At 37.5% G+C, this 16758-nt stretch overlaps 2 protein-coding genes across 9 annotated transcripts; both read right to left on the bottom strand.

Moving 5' to 3' along the window:
- Nucleotides 1-7132: 7132 nt before the first annotated feature.
- LOC120279143 lies at nucleotides 7133-8126 on the bottom strand. The gene is made up of 2 exons (XM_039286009.1): nucleotides 7621-8126; nucleotides 7133-7568 (listed from the first exon to the last, which is right to left on the bottom strand). Exons 1-2 carry the CDS (start codon nucleotides 8124-8126, stop codon nucleotides 7133-7135), a joined length of 942 nt encoding a protein of 313 aa, XP_039141943.1.
- Nucleotides 8127-10242: 2116 nt separating this feature from the next.
- LOC120279374 (putative disease resistance protein RGA3) lies at nucleotides 10243-14704 on the bottom strand. Of its 8 annotated transcripts, none has more exons than XM_039286301.1 (5): nucleotides 11545-14704; nucleotides 11386-11438; nucleotides 10767-11258; nucleotides 10503-10666; nucleotides 10243-10388 (listed from the first exon to the last, which is right to left on the bottom strand). In XM_039286301.1, exon 1 carries the CDS (start codon nucleotides 14662-14664, stop codon nucleotides 13378-13380), a length of 1287 nt encoding a protein of 428 aa, XP_039142235.1. In that variant the 5' UTR covers nucleotides 14665-14704; the 3' UTR covers nucleotides 10243-10388; nucleotides 10503-10666; nucleotides 10767-11258; nucleotides 11386-11438; nucleotides 11545-13377. The 8 variants fall into 8 exon arrangements, with proteins under 8 accessions (XP_039142235.1, XP_039142239.1, XP_039142240.1 ...); XM_039286305.1 differs by having other exon boundaries at nucleotides 10539-10666; XM_039286306.1 differs by having other exon boundaries at nucleotides 10243-10666; nucleotides 10767-10831; nucleotides 10941-11258.
- Between the last annotated feature and the right edge of the window lie 2054 nt (nucleotides 14705-16758).

The following is a 16758-nucleotide window of genomic DNA, read 5'->3' as shown; positions in this document are numbered from 1 at the left end:
TTTATAATTCGCAAATTTTCTTACCTTACTTGTACTTGAGCCCTTAATCGGAGGTTACTAAGACTTCAGTCTAGGGTAATCAATAATGGAGGCTTGCCTCTATTAGGAATGGAAGAGCCCACCAAAATAAAATAATATTTGTGATTCGATATATAGCCTAGTGTCTCTTTACCGACAAGACACCAGGGTGTGTATTTTCGATCCCACATCCTTATCATGTCCATGTTTTCTTTTAAAATTATACAGTTTTTTGTTTAAACAGAAATGTTTCCGTTTAAATTTATCAAGTTACTATTTAAAATGTTATGTCTCTGTTTAAATTTATCCAGTTTCTATTTAAACAGAAATGGTTTTAATAGATATTCGGATTCTACGAGCGTATCCGTTCCACCTCAAGGCCACCTGAAGGTTTAGTAGGCATTCCTTACTCGTTAGATCAATTTAAAGTTTTATCATTAAATGTCGGACAATGTTTTGTAGCCGCTAACCATTTAAAAAACTCAGTTCACTACCACGAGTGCGGACATAATGGTAGATCTTGCAAAGAATACTTTACAAATCAAATCAGAAATAAACCCACAGAATATCAAAACAAAAGGTAAACAATACAACATCTTCAACGGCGTCCACCTCGCCTCAATACCTTGGAACGCAAACTAATGAAATGCCGAAGAGTTGAGCTGGAGTTTTCCTTCGAGGCAATGGTCCAATCCTATAGAAAATGTCCAGGCAACGACAACTTTTGAAAAGGAAAAGCTGAAGAGATGAAGAGAGAAAAAGGAAAGCAGTGTCAATAATGGTGTTCTCTGGGGATTAACCAAGAAAAAAAACTACTTCCTCTTGAAGAGGAAAAATTATTGCAGCAAAGGGCTTTATGGTCAAACCAGGCCTCACTTGCCACAACTTCCCATGCAAGGGATAATTTCGTCCAAAAAATTCAAAACTAACTCCATTAAATGCTTTAGGGGTTTCAAATTCATTGCATTCAAAAGGAGGGGTTTTTTATGGATAATCAAATTTAGAGGGACAATTTGTAAATATTGCAAATTTAGAGAGTGTTTTTGGCAATTTCCACTTATTGGTCCCTCTATTTTTTTCAAAAATATTTTTTTAGATTTTTTTATTTAAAATTATAACATTCTAATACTTCCACTATTTTAAAAGAGTTTTGTCAATCCTTTCTTTCTTTCTTTTGTGGTTTACAGATTAAGATAGTTGAATTTGAAATAGTGAAAAGATAAAAAAAAAATTACAAATTAAAGTAGATGGACTAAAAAAAGTAAATTTGGAGAAATAAAGTGATTGTTGAAGAAATTATACCCTGAATAAATATATAGTTCTTACAATTTTGTATGAAATATTAAATATATAAACATATACATATAAAAAGTAGTAATAATGTTTCGTATATTATCTCTTCATTATTATTAGATAATAATAAGTTCACAGGGTGTGTGTATGATATACACAATTAATGTAATATATATAAATTTGATAGAGTTAATTAATTATGCTACCTTGGTGTGGGTTTGATAATAATATAGCTTACAAACTAGGTATCAGGTTGATCAGACTTAATTTTACAATCTTTGGAGCCTTTGGGTTGAGTAAAATAATGTTTTGATAATAAACACGTTTAAGTCCAATGGATTGGAGGGTCAGGGTCTAATAGCACTGTTTGACAATCCCCTAAAAATGGAAGTACAAAGACATACTCATGAGATAAGATACAAGTAGAAATAGGCACCCTGCAGGTTAAAACTGATGGGCATAAAACAATTTAACTCCCCCTATTTTTGCATAATCTAACGGTAAAGATCAAAACTGCAGTAAAATCCTCTTCCCTCATATGCTCTTTGCCATAAAGTTGAAAGTTGAAACCAAGTAAATTTGTACTCCCAGACTATCATGCAGTTGAGTCATAATAAAGTCACATATTTGCCATGAAATATGTGTTTATCAACCATTCCTCATCTGAAAACAAATACAACAAACACATATCATAATTCTAAAGATATAGCAAGCTTATAGTGTTGAACTTAATTTATAATAATAAAATTAGAGATGCAATGAGGCATATATACATACCAGTCATTTATCATGGGAAAAAAAGATATGATACCAGTCATTGTACTTGTCCACATCTCATTAAACTGCTTCAAGCTTATTTAATAAAAGAGCTCAAAGAGCTAATATATTGAAGAAAAAGAGATACAAGGAAAAGCCAACAAATTACAAGAAAGAGAGGAGAAGAACAGAACTGAAGTCAAAAACTAACAATACTAGAAGCAAAAACTAAAAGAGAGACACAACAAAAACCAACAAGTGTTAAAAGAAGAAGCCAGCAGAGTAAAAACTTCTCATAATCCATCTCGGGAGTTCCTTGCCAGAATGAAATAGAGAAGTGCTATGAAGATTAGATGCGAAACAAGCTAACTTATAAGCCGGTGAAGTCCAAATCTTGGGAATGTCATGAATGCGAGGTTGATTATAAGCTGATATTAAGTGCATGAGCGTGTTAATCTTTCCACGAAAAAGACAATCCCGACGAGAGTTGTAGCTTGAATACAGATCCATGAGATCAGGGCATGAAATGAAGATATTGCGGACAGAAACATGATCCTTCAGGACAATTCTGAGAGCGAAGATAATCGCCTGAATGCTAGCGTCCAGCTTAGAAGATGCATCCAAAGGACAGCAGCCTACAAGAGATAGATTATACTGAGAATTGGAAATGAAAAAACCAGCAGAACTTACCTTGGTGTCCTCATTCCAATAGGCAGCAGAGAACAAGAACAGACTGTCCGAATCAGTGAAGTTATTCAACAGCAGCTTCCTGCCAAAAACAGGAGAATGAGAAGTAAAATTGTTTTTGGCAAAGTGAAACGCCCTGAAAGAAATTAAGCGGACGTTAATAGAAGAGTCTCTAAAGATGGCGTCACAGCGGGCTTTCCAAATGTGCCAGGCAACAGAAGCGATAACAGCTTTAGCAAAAGAAGAGAAAGCCTGACAAATAACCCAAGCACCAGAGGCAAATTCACTTAACATAAGAGTTTGCGAGCCCATCAAGTAAGCAGTATGATGCCAAATAGCCTGAGCCTTACAACAAGTAAGGAACAAATGTTCAGTCGTTTCCAACTCCAAACCACAGAGTCTACACATATTCCTGGGGCCAAGATTAATAGCATGCAGGAAATCACAAGTAGAGAGTCTTCCATGAAAAACAAGCCACAAAAAGTGCTTTACTCTAGGTGCCGTTCTAATATTCCAAAGTTTTTCCCAACCAGCCCAAATGGGAGAGATTCTTTTACAATTGAGAAAATGATAAACATTGGAGGTAAGTTGAAAATGTTCGACTTAGGTGTCTAGATCCAATGATTATAACCAATAGGATAAATAGAGCCAAGCCAGTTAATGACATCAAAAGCATGAATACCAAAAAGATCTCCCAGCCTATGACAATCCCAACAGTTATCACTAATAAAATCATTCAAGGTCATGGATTCAAGATCCAAATTAACATTGATAAAGGTGGGTTTGTAAGCCAAAGGGATGTCAAAGCACTAGTGGTCATTATAAGCTGAAGTAAAGCTAGGATTGAGACAATTGATCCAGCAATTAGGTTTCAGAATTTGAGCAGTGTTACAAAGACCTTTAAAAAAGGTTGAGCTGTTGGATGGAGAAGTATCACACCAGAAATTCAAATGACCATATTTATGTATCAGAATGTCAACCCACAATGCATTGTCATGATTCAAATATTTAAACACATTCTTAGCAAAAAGAGAGTGCTTTGCAATAGAAATATTCCGAATGCCAAGACCCCCCTCACGTTTGCATTCAGTAATACAACTCCAACCAACATTGTGGATGCCCTTTCCATTGCCACGCCTATGCCAAAGGAAATCCCTAACAATCTTGCTAATATTCTTGAGAATAATATCAGGGATGGGATATACTGACAGGTAGTAATTAGGTATGGAGAGAAGAGAGGAATTGATCAGAATGACTTTGGCTGCCATGGACAAATTAGAGTGTTTCCAGCGAGTACAAGAATGACTGATTTTGTCAATTAAATGTCTGAAAACAGCGATGGCAAGTTTCTTGGGAGAGATCAGAATGCCAAGATATTTGCAAGGAAAGGAAGCAGATTTTATGTTTAGAATGTTACATATGCTGGCCTGGACTCTCTTATTAAACCAAGAAGGAAAATAAATTGCTGATTTGTTCACATTGAGATGCTGACCAGTAAGGTAACCGTAATAATTTAAACATTGATTAATATTGCGGGCAGCCAATCTGGAGGCTCTAGTGATGAGTACAAGATCGTCAGCATACATGAGATGATTGAAGTTATAATTGAGATTGCTATTAAATCCCGGAATGGTTCCAGTCTGGAGAGCAGAGTTAAGAGTAGTGGTCAGAATTTGGGAAACAAGAATAAAGAGATACAAGGAAATGGGATCGCCCTGACGAATACCCCTAGATGAAGAGATCCATCTAGAGGGACACCCATTGATTAGGAAAGAGAAGGAGGTAGAAGTTAAGCAAGTTTTAATCCAAGTAATACATTGACTAGGGAAGTTCATTTTGGTAAGCGTGGCAAGAATTGCACTCCACCTAAGAGTATCATAAGCTTTTTCAATGTCAATTTTAATTATCATCCTAGAGGGGTCATTAAAATCTCGCTCAATAGAGTGAGCCACTTCATGCAAAGCAATAATATTGTCAGAAGGGCCACGACCCGCCACAAACCCTGACTGCTCTCGACCAATAAGCTTTGGGAGAACAGAACAGAGTCGGTTGGCAAGAATTTTAGAAATAATTTTAAAACAAACATTACAAAGAGATATTGGGCGGAAGTTAGAAACCAATCTTGGATTGTCATTCTTAGGAATAAAAACAACAAAAGTCTTACCCCAAGAGGCTGGCATGACAGAGTAATCAAAGAAAAATTTAATAGCAGTGCAAACCTGATCCCCGATGTTGTCCCAGAAAAATCTGAAGAATTCAGTACTGAAACCATCTGGACCAGGACTCTTGCCCAAAGGAAGATTAAATAGCGCAAAGTAGATTTCTTCCCGAGAAACATCCCTCGAAAGAAGAATGGCATCCGCATCAAAAACTTGAGGAAGATCATGAGGGAGATCAAGAGCAATTTCGAACGGATTCCTGTCAACAGTCTCACTCCAAAGATTAGTGTAAAAGTGAATAAAGGCATCTTCAATGTCATTACGATCCGACCAACAATTACCAAAGGAATCATAAACAAAATTAATGGAATTAAGATGATTACGAACTTGAACCATATTATGAAAAAAGGCAGTATTCCGATCACCATTAAGTAGCCAATTGAGATGCGTGCGCTGAGACCACCTGTAAGCATTCTGGAATTGGAGATCAGAGTACTTACCATACAAGTCCGAAAGTTTATAGGCGACATCAGTATCATAATATTCAGCAAGTTCCAGAGAGAGAATTTCAGCTTCAATACTGTGAATAGTAGAATCAATAGATGTGAATCCAGTGCTCTTCCACAAGTTAATTTTAGACCGAGCTCGAGCAAAGAGATGCGTTAGGGCATGCATAGGATTGCCGCGCGGGGCAAAGTTCCAAGCATCCCTGACAGCATTAATACAACCAATATAGTTAATCCAATGATTTTGAAACCGAAAAGGAAATTTAAAATGCGTAGCATTAACTTGAATTGAAAGAAGAAGAGGGGCATGATCTGAATAGATTCTAGGTAAAAGTTTGAGGGAATAGGAACGATACTTATCCTGCCAAACATTGTTGATCAAACACCAATCTAATCTAGCCCAGCGACGAGCCGGACCAAATTGGTTATTGCACCAAGTAAACCTGGATCCAGAACCTTGCAAATCAAACAGATTATTAATTTCAATAAAATTAGAAAATAAAAGAGCTTTACGATAATAATAAGCATACAAACCACCCTTATGATCCTCCCGAGATAGAATACAATTGAAATCCCCTACCAGCAACCAAGGGAAATTTAAATCAGCAATTTTGTCAAGTTCCTGCCAAAGAAGTCTCTGGTTGCGAATAAGATGAGAGTTATAGATAATAGAGATGATATGATTAGAGTTAGGGGTGGGAGAGATGATGAGGTGCAAGGCTCTGCGAGAAACGGCTAGTGGAGTGACTTGACCTAAACATTTCTTCCAAATAACGATAATACCACCAGAGAATCCTTCAGCAAGAATAGAGGCCCATTCCCAAGTTCTTGAAAGTTTAGAGCAAAACCGATCCAAGCGATCAGAATCTGCCCTAGTTTCAACGAAACAAGCAATGGAAAGGTTGTACTTCTTGATTAATCTCTTAATACGGATCAGCGTATTACCAGTAGTTATCCCCCTACAATTCCAGCTTAAGATATTAAAAGATCGCATCATCAAAAAATCGATTAAGGAGAAAATAAGCAAGAAAAAGGATTAGAGAAAGGAGCGGAAGTTAAGAACTGGGTTCCCCAGCCTCAAGTTTTCCCTTCTTCATAGTCGGAGAGGTAGAAAGAGTCCCCTTCCTGATTAGATTTTCTCGTCGGACTTCCTTTTGATACTGGTCTAGAGTCATTTGATCATCGGTCTCGTCATCATCTGACATGGCAGACCCATCTTCCTCAGAGTAACCATCCTCCTCTCCCGAATCATCCACCACAGGATCCCCATCCAAAGCCGCAGAAACCTTATCTACAGCCATAGCATGGGAGCAATTAGGGTTTGGAGTGATGGATGTGGGAGAAGAGAAGATAGAAGAGCGGACGACAGGAGGCGGTAAGCTCGAGGGAGGGAGGATAAGATTTCTCTTGGGATTTGATAGAGGGTCAGATGGCTGAGGGTTTAAGTTTTCAACATCTATTAAAGTTGAAGAATTAATAATATATTCCTTAGGCGGTGCATTGGAAATTTGATTGCTTTGAAGAGAGGGGGGAACATCGGGACAAGCAACAAGTGGGATTGGAACGGTCAGGGCGAGAGGCACGAAGGCCCCCCCTTCCACTTCCTCGAGCTCCACCCCTCGTACTACGAACAGGAGCAGGATGAGAACCGTTGGACCCATCTCCCGGAACGGCTGCCACGACAGGCGTCACGTGAGCAGCACGAGAGCTAGCTCAGCGTCCCCGAGCACGGCCACGCCGGCGGGAGACGATCATCCACGGTCCGAAATTTGAATCTTCAGAACAGTTAGGGTCCTTCAAAGAATTATTGATCAGTGGGAGATCGAGACAGGGGGGACCAGTCTCCTTCTCCAGGCCACCAACAACGTGCGGGGAAGAGGTCGAGCATACCGCCTGCCTCTGATTCTCACAGAGTGGTGGAGGTGCCCGACCGTTCCCGGCAGTCGCAGCCTGAGAACAGGAGTTCGTCCCGTGACCGATCATACCACAATTATAACAAAAGGTAGGAAGCCTCTCATACATAACCACCACAAAAACCTTCTGTTGATTATCCCCAATCCAGAAGCCTCGGCTGAGCGGTTTAGAAAGATCGATCTCGATGCATACTCGAGCAAATTTCGACCGGGTGAGAGGTAGTAAGCACGTCAACCTTCAGGAGATGGCCTAAATGAGCTGTGATGGATTCAAGAGTATCATCAAACCAAAACTCAACGGGAAGATTGTGCAATTGGACCCATATTGTAGCAGTACTAAGCTTTGCAAAACAAGGCTCGAAGAAAGGTTCCCAGGGGGACAATTGAAGAATCATTCCATTGATTGTCCACGGTCCATCAAGAAGCAAACTCTTCACAGTCTCATCAGAGGAGCACCGAATGAGAAGAAACCCGTTGGGAAGATCAGAGATGAAGATTTCTCCAATTTTTGCCCATTTGGCCATCAGACTTATCTTCACTTGGTCAAATGGAGGAGGTTTGCCAAAAAATTTCCCATATAAGGAATGCTGAAACCTAAGGCGAGCACGAGAGATGGTATCTCCATCGATTCTGACAAACTCAGTAGAAGACTCCTTGATTTTGGACAGAATTTGAGGGTTGTGTAGAGGTGAATTTGGAGAATTATGGAAGGTGGAAGAAGCGATCTGTGCCCAGGTACTGGAACCAGGAGAAGGATTAGGAAGGAGCGGAGGGGGGTATCCCCCGCTTGCCATAGCAAGGGGGGAGAGAAGCCAAGAGAGAGAAAGCTAGTAAGAGATCCAGGGAAAAGAGAGCAGTGTGGGAACTAGTCGTTGTTCTCTCCTAAAATTCAAATTATTGTACACTCAGTCTCTCTAAAGATACAACAAACACATGCATATCACAATTCATTCTAAAGATGCATAGAAAACAACTATAGCTAGCTAGCTAGTGCATTGAATTGTGGTCAAGAAATTTTGTCATCGTTTGCATAGCCGCACATACGAATTCACCAATTGACCCTGTTGTTTAATATCAAATAGACATTTTCATTAATAGCAGGGGACAGTTCAATCAGCACACACATGAATAAAAAGGATATACTATATATATATATATGTGTGTTCTCCTTAAAATAGTAGCATTGTATGTAGAGAAAACTGTAACACACTTTTGTTCAGGAAAAAAAAAAGGTAGAAAAGGTAATCAATTATTAAAGAATTGGCATACTACTCTATCAATCTCCAAAACTCAAGATGCAAATTAATTAAGCTATAACAAGTACAAGGAGATTATCCAGTTTCAAGCTCAACTCACATGGTAAATTAAAGAAAGCATGGAGGAGAGAAACCAAAGTATACCATGCCTCCATACTCTTTCACATCATCTCAAGTTTAAACAAACTATTTTGAGCTCTCAAATTATCATATACTTCAGTATATGTTTACCTACATATATATTTTTCCTCCTGTGAAAACCAATACAGGAAACGCGTACAAATCATACAACAGAACTGCAGCTCAATCCTCTTCCCTCTAATGCTATTTGTCATATAATCCATGCCAGCAAGACTCCAGTTGAATTCAAACTCAATATGCTTGCAAGTTTTAATGTTGTTCTAACATCTCATTATCTCGGTCATCCTCAATATGTGTCTGCTTCTTTGTCGATGAGCTTCGTCTTGGTCTTGATCATGTGCCTTAGCATAGGATTCATTTCCATCGATCGGCTTAAATTGCAGCAAAGGAAATGCGCCATCGCTTACGTAGTTGCACATATATCATACCTCCTAGTTGGCCATGTTGTTCAATATAAAATATTCATTTCATTATTAACAGACCATATTTCGATCCAAACACATGAATAAAAGAGGATATGTATAGGTTTTGTTACACATTGGTTTCAAAGAGAAAAAACAAAGCTACTCAGAGCAGTAGTATATATATATAGAGAAGAAAGACACATCTATGTTATTAACCCTTAAGAAACTGTCATACATTATTGTTCAGAAAACTAAGTAAAGAAGGAAGCCGATTATTAAACAAGTGTCCTGCTATTCTACCAATCACCGAAACTCATGATGTGAATTGAATTAATTATATCCTAACAAGTACAGGGAGGATATCAAGTTTCAAGCTCATCTTACTGTGTAAATTATAGAAATCAAGAAGGAGAAAAACCATTTCTTGATATCAAATGTCACATATTTGGCATACAAATAGGTTTATTCACCTTCCCTTCATGTGAAAAACAATTGTACAGTATCACAATTCTGAAGATACAATACAACTATAACAAGTGATGAGCTTAATTCCAAATCAGACAATACATTAAATAATAATTCAAATAGACTGAATACTGAAAGATCAAAGATGCAATGATTTGTATATATCAAGTCATTCATGTCCACATTTCATTTCCTTGGTGCTCTAATTGTAATTCAAGGTTTTGAACTGCTATGTTTCAGTGCCACCTAAAAACAAACCTATCATTAAACTCAGAATTATCAGATATATATATATATATATGTATAGGATAAGATCAGTGTAGTCACATTACCTCCGGAAAAAACACAGAAAAGAGCACAGAGAGATAGCCCTGACTTTACTGTAGAAAAGAGCACAGGACTCCCACCCAAAGCTTCATCAAAGACTTGATTAGTACACGTAGACAGAGACATAGCTCTTCATGTACCATGCTCTTCGCAATTTTCTGACATGCATATTAATTCCTTTAGGAAAATACTCCTACGAATTAACTGTTTAGAAAAATAAGCAAAGAAAGAAATTAATTCAACTGCAGAAATAAGGAGAGTTTCAGCACATCTCTAAGAGAAAATTTAAAAAAAAAAAAGGAAAGACATGCCTTGCTCCCATGGATGTGGATTCCTCAATAACCATCATCTCAAGTTGAAAAGTCGAAACAAAGTAAATTTGTACTCCCAGACTATCATGCAGTTGAGTCATAATAAAATCACATATTTGCCATGAAATATGTGCTTATCAACCATTCCTCCTCTGAAAACAAATACAACAAACACATATCATAATTCTAAAGATATAGCAAGCTTATAGTGTTGAGCTTAACTTATAATAATAAAATTAGAGATGCAATGAGGTATATATACATACCAGTCATTTATCAGGGGAAGAAAACAGATACCATACCAGTCATTGTGCTTGTCCACATCTCATTAAACTGCTTCAAGCTTATTTAATCTCAAGTTGAATAACCAAGTAATTTGAACCATCAAATTGTTATACACTTGAGTCATGATCAAGCCACATTAATTTGCCTGTGGAAATCAATGAAAACCAGCAAACTAGCTTTGTGATAAGCTTACTTTCTGTTAACAACATAGATAAAAAATAGTTAAAGACAAATTGAATACATACCAGTAATGATGTTCACATCTCAGTCTTGGAAGTCAAATTCAAATAAAAGATTTCATCCTCCTAACCTCCATTGTCATAAACCATTAATTGGACTTAAAATTATTATGCCTCTGGCAAACAGATAGGATTTAATTATCACAAAATATGAGGATATCATTAGAAATTTACGCATACCAGCCATGTCTTCAAGAAAAAAGATTGGTTTCTTAGGAATATTGTTCTTTGATGCACTTCAAATTAATTCATGCTTTTGTCCTCTGTTTAGGCTAAAAGGAGGGGTACTTGCTTGAGGAACAATGAATGTGAGCGAGCCCCTTTCAAACATCCCTCCAGTCTCTAGTGTTTGAGCATTGCATTCCAAATGCAAGAGCAAGCAATTGTCATGGGGCTTTTCATGCTGTTGGAGAAAAGAGATGAGCCAGTCAAAGAGATTGTTGTTCTCTTCATCATCATGAGCCTTTTGACGCTGTTGAATAAGTTTACCCACTACTCCTGTGAAAATTACTATGGTGATGAGTTTAATTAATTAGAAATCATCAAATAGATAGAGAAATAAATAAATCAAACCGGATTGGAAAAAATAAGAAACATGCAAGATTAGAGATGCAGCAAACCTTACCAATCATGACGCCTACATCTCATGAAACTTCAAACTTTCACCCTAGTCCTCATCTGCATAGGCCAAAATAAGAGGTAAGCATCATAATTCTCGTTAACAATGAAGGCACATTCAAGTTAACAAAATATACAGGAGAGGTTTCAAAAGTCAGATACATACCAGTTGTGTGGTGTCTTCATCAAGGTTGGTTTGGTAGGAAAATGGTTCCTTGGTGTACTTTAAATACATGCTTTCATTCTCTGCATAGGCTTCCAAACGTGGAATGTGCTGGAGGAAACACCAATGGGGACGCCCTTTCAAACATCCCTTCAATGCTTGGGCACTGCACTTCAAATGCAAATGGAATCGATTGTCTTGATGCTTTTCGCGTTGTTGGAGGAAAGAGATGAGCCAGTTAGGCAAACTATCATCCCCTTTATCACTTTTCTTCAAGCTCTGCAAAGACTCAAGCTTTTCAACACAGTCCAACATTGGGCAATTTTTGACTTGCAATTCTCTCAAGGCAGGTAGATCAGAGACCCTTGAAAGACTGTGAGCTCCTATAATCTCCAATTCTTGCACATGATTCAAGCCTTTTGGAAGAGCTTTCAGCTTTGGGCAGCGAGAAATGACAATTTTGTGGAGACGGGGGAAGTGTATTTGCTTGCTAGAGTCAATCTCGTTGTCTTCCTCTCCACTGACCAGTGACCATTGCTCCCAATTAGTCATGTCGGAGAGTATTAAGTATTCAAGCTTAGGGAAGGCACTGGCTGCAAGTTTTCCATTGCCGAGAAATTCACAGCCGATTGATATAACTGAAGTTGCCCCCCAGATCTTTAGATACTTGAGTTGGGGCAGTCGGCCAAGTTGGGGAAGCTGAGGGCAGTAAGAGCAATTAATAAGAAGCAAATAAGTCAGTTCTGGAAGAGCTGTACTGATGGAATTGGATGACATCCACTGTGGATATTTCTCACCAAAAAAGTAATGAATTTGTAGGTGATCAAGGCATGGTGGAGGGCATAGCTCATCAAAGACTTGTATGATCCTGTCCATCTCTTGTTGATGGCATCCACCACCTTTGGCCGTGCAACGAAGCACAACAGTTTTGAGGCGAGGCTTATTTAAAAGCGCTGCATTACTTTTACTTGCTTTCTCTAACTTGTCTATTTGAAGATGGCTAAGATTTTTAAGCATTTGTAGATCTTCCATGTTGCATCCCTCTCCATTATTACCATCAGCACCTTCAATAGTAAATCCTGTCAGATGATTAAGATGTTCTAACTTACCTATTCCCTTTGGCACATACTTCACAGGAGTGTCTTCAAGATTGAGTCTCCTTAAATTGCATAACCTAGTTATGCTTCTCGGAAGGATATGCAACGCCTCACAATCACCAAGTAACAAAAACTTCAAGTTGATGAGATTTCCCAAAGAATCAGGTAGTTTGCATATTTTTGTATGCTCTAGATCAAGAAGCCTTAAGTGTACTAAATCCCCAATATTGTTGGGGATATTCTCAATTCCATCTCCATTGAGAAACAAAATGCGCAATTGCTTAAAAGCTTCCAATTATCATTTGCGTGCCCAAACTTGAAGGGGTCCATAACCGTAGATTTCTAAGACATTCAAGATGTGGAATGCTCACACTCTCCCTGTTACTTGAAATTGTCAAACGACGTAATTTCATCATTGAACCGTTGCTTTGTGATGCTTGAGGATCTCCCGAAAGACTTTCACCACCTGTTAAAAATATAGCAAGGGCACGCAATAAATCATGCATTGTACATTTATGCATATCAACATATTTAGGATCAGGTTGTAAAAAACTCCTTCTAATCAGATCCATGTAATAACCTTTCGCAACATCCTCCATTGATGCATCTCCATCTGGTTCTATGAAACCTTCTGCAATCCACTCACAGACAAGATCTTCATAAAACAATGCCCTATCAGGAGGGTTAAGAGAGCAATAAAGGAAACAATGTTTTAGTGTTGAAGTTAAGGCTTCATAGCTCAAGTATAGTGCTCCTTGAAGCTCTTTTGGAAGACCTGTAATAGTCCAAGCATTACTGTTAAGAACATTCTGCCATTCTCTTTTAGTTTTTGGTCTTTTGTTATAAGAACACCCGCAATGACTTTTATTGCATCGGGAAGACCATCGCATTTCTCAACAATCTGCATCCCTATATCCTTCATTCTCTGAATCTCACTCTCATCATTATTTGTGAAAACTTTCTTGCATAGCAATTCCCAAGCAAAATTCAAAGGTAGTTTGTTGACATTGTGGATATCAATTGCCCCCATTTTTCTAGCAGTGTTCCATTCTCTTGTCGTAACCATAACTCTGCATTTTGTCGTTGTTCTTTCAACTGGATTTTTTATTAAATCAATCCATACATCTGCATCCCAAACATCATCTAAAACTAGAAATAAGCTCTTCCCATCTAAAACATCACATAGTATTTTTTGTAACTCTGCGGTTGTTGTTGCCTCTCCACAAGTACCTCCAACATTTCTTATGAGTTCCTTCAACAAGTCAGTCATTGATGTGTAAAATTTTGAAACACAAATCCATGAATGCAACACAAAATCATCATTTATCTTGGAATCATTATATATCAATTGTGCTAGAGTAGTTTTGCCGATACCCCCCATGCCAACAATCGCAAAAAGGCGGCATGTCTGTTGATGCTGAGAGACTAATAATTCAACAAGACTGTTAGTAGCATCTATAATATCCCGACCCACAATATCAGATTCTGGTAAGAAGGAACTCTGGTGATAGGAAGCTTCATTCATGACATATGCATCATCACTAATTGATTTAGAAGAAATTATGAAATTAAACTTATCCTTATCATCAGATATCTCACTTAATCTATCATTCAGACTTTTAATTTTATCAGCAATCTCATAGCGAAATGGCACACTGCGCACACAAGAGAACAGAGGGAAGTTACAGCATGGTACCCGTGTTAAGGCAGCAGCACTTGACTCAGCCAGCTGATTAGTATGATGATCATCATCTTGCAAGAGGCCCATACCCTGTATCATGCAAAGATCAATGATGTCTTCGGCGTCATACATAACATCTTTCAGCTCCTCCACCCAACCTTTGACAGCCTCATCTTGGATCCTCCTCCTCTCAGCATCCTTGAGCACACGTGCGAGTGTTTCCATCCTTCTCCGGAGCCTTTGGAGTTCATCCTTGACCCCTAACACCATGATGGCCTTCTCTTCAATGACATTACCCAGCCTCCCCACCAGCTTTCCAGCAAATGCATCCACAATCATCGCCATGATCTTCTTCTTCTTCTTCTTCTTCTTCTTCTTCTTGCCAAAAGAGCAGGTCTCCGATGATCAGTTGCAACTATGGCAATGAACGAGTTACCCAGCCTTTAATCATGTAATGAAATCAATTAATTAAAAATATTACCACTTGCAATATAAAATTAAGTGTGTGACAGTTCAAGTAATAAATATATATATATATCATTCAACATCCAATGCTTAAAATAAGAGTACTGCCAACTGAAATTATAATTAATAAAAATTGTCAACAACTGAACATGATGACAGCTCTTGTATACCTTGAAAGTAATTAACAAATCATTTAACGTGGATCTCATTGAACATTAATTTACCATATTTATATTGCAGTGGGAGCGTACTAGTCAGATTATTTAAAAGAGATGGGACTGCAAAAACCAATGACTTGTATATATATATCCCAGATGCAAACTCAATTGTTCACTGGACAAAATTAAAATTCAATTCATTGAGGGCTTTTGGTCCAACTGTGCTCGCTCCACGGTAAAAAAAGCTTAAATTATGGGATTTTCATTGCTTAAGTTAGAAATGTGTTTACAGCTGAATCTCTTTTGGTAAGAGCACATGAGTAGATGACTCAATTCTTGTTGTTGTGCCACACCCCGACTGTATATATATTTGTCACATTTGTTGAAAAAGAAAAAGATTCAATCAATTTATCCTTGTCCCAGAGCAGGGATAAATTGATATTTTTAATATTTTTAAGAAAGAGATACATCATAGATATATGCTTTCTGTGAGGTGTTTGATGAAGTGATGTTATTAAAATAACTTTCTAATTTTGTCTGAAAATGAATGCAGCAAACAACTCTCAACCACCATTAATTAATAAATGCACAGCAGACTAAATTTAGTGATCCAAGTCAATATTTTCAAAATTGATTACTTTTACTGTCTATATTTTAAACATGCTTTTCTTTTTATTAATAAATATAGGCACAACACGCCTCATCTGTGGAATAAAAATTGGAAATTTTCATGCTTTATCTCAGAATCATCTTCTTGAACATTTGTTCATTTGTTCTAAAAGGAATTATAGTTATACTCATCAGATTGCACTACTGCAGCTGAGGGATCCATATACATGTTCTCTAATACTCTGTTCAATACCAAATAAAAATTTTACTTTTATCAATAGTTGATACATATCAATCTCAAAAATTAAGCTGTGGCATGCATGTACAAAGAGATCTAGTTTTGGCTCAACTTACCTTAAAAAATTAAGAAAATAAGGAAGTAGCAGTCCATGTCTCAAGTTGAATACCATGCCTCTGTCTTGCCCCTTAAATATCTATGAATTCTCAAACTATCCTGCAGTTTTGCCATAAAAATATGTTTCTACACCATCTTGCTATGAAAACCAATGCAGGCAAAAAGCATACATATCACACAATTATGAAGATACATAACAAAAAGGGAATCCTATCAACTTGTACCAAAATAGGATAATAAGCTCATGAGCTTTGGTCTTACTTCACCATCCAGAAACGAAATAAGACTTCCATATTTAAACTTAGCTCAGATGTAGCTCGCTTCTTTTTGGGTGTGAAGCCGTGTCAAACCAAAATACCCAACAAGCATGAGCTTAATCCTTAATCATAAAATAGGTAAATGAATAATTCTAAGCAGATTGAATTTATGAAAGATGAAATATGTGATGAGTCATATATGTATACACACACATCTACATATACCATGTCATACATGCCATACATCATTTCTTCTGTGCTTTAATTGTAATTCAAGCTAGCGTCGTCCTATCCAGTTGGGCCATCAAAAGCCATACATATCTCAACGTGTAGCAAATCAGAATTATCAGATATAATATAGTATATAGGTTCTGTAGTCACAACACTTAAAACACAGAACTCCCACCCAAAGCTTCATCAAAGACTTGATTAGTTTACATATACACAACTACTCATGTAGAATGCTCCACTCTATTTTCTGACAAGTATGTTAATTCCTCCAGAAAACTCCTACACATCAATTGATTCAGACAAAATGAACAAAAGCAGAAATCAAATCAGCCCAATAAATAAGGAGAATTTCAGCTAGACTCAC

Source organism: Dioscorea cayenensis, chromosome 16, assembly GCF_009730915.1.
Source record: "Dioscorea cayenensis subsp. rotundata cultivar TDr96_F1 chromosome 16, TDr96_F1_v2_PseudoChromosome.rev07_lg8_w22 25.fasta, whole genome shotgun sequence".
Taxonomy (NCBI): domain Eukaryota; kingdom Viridiplantae; phylum Streptophyta; class Magnoliopsida; order Dioscoreales; family Dioscoreaceae; genus Dioscorea; species Dioscorea cayenensis.
The sequence above is the reverse complement of the archived record's forward strand: the minus strand, read 5'-3'. Positions and strand labels throughout refer to the sequence as shown.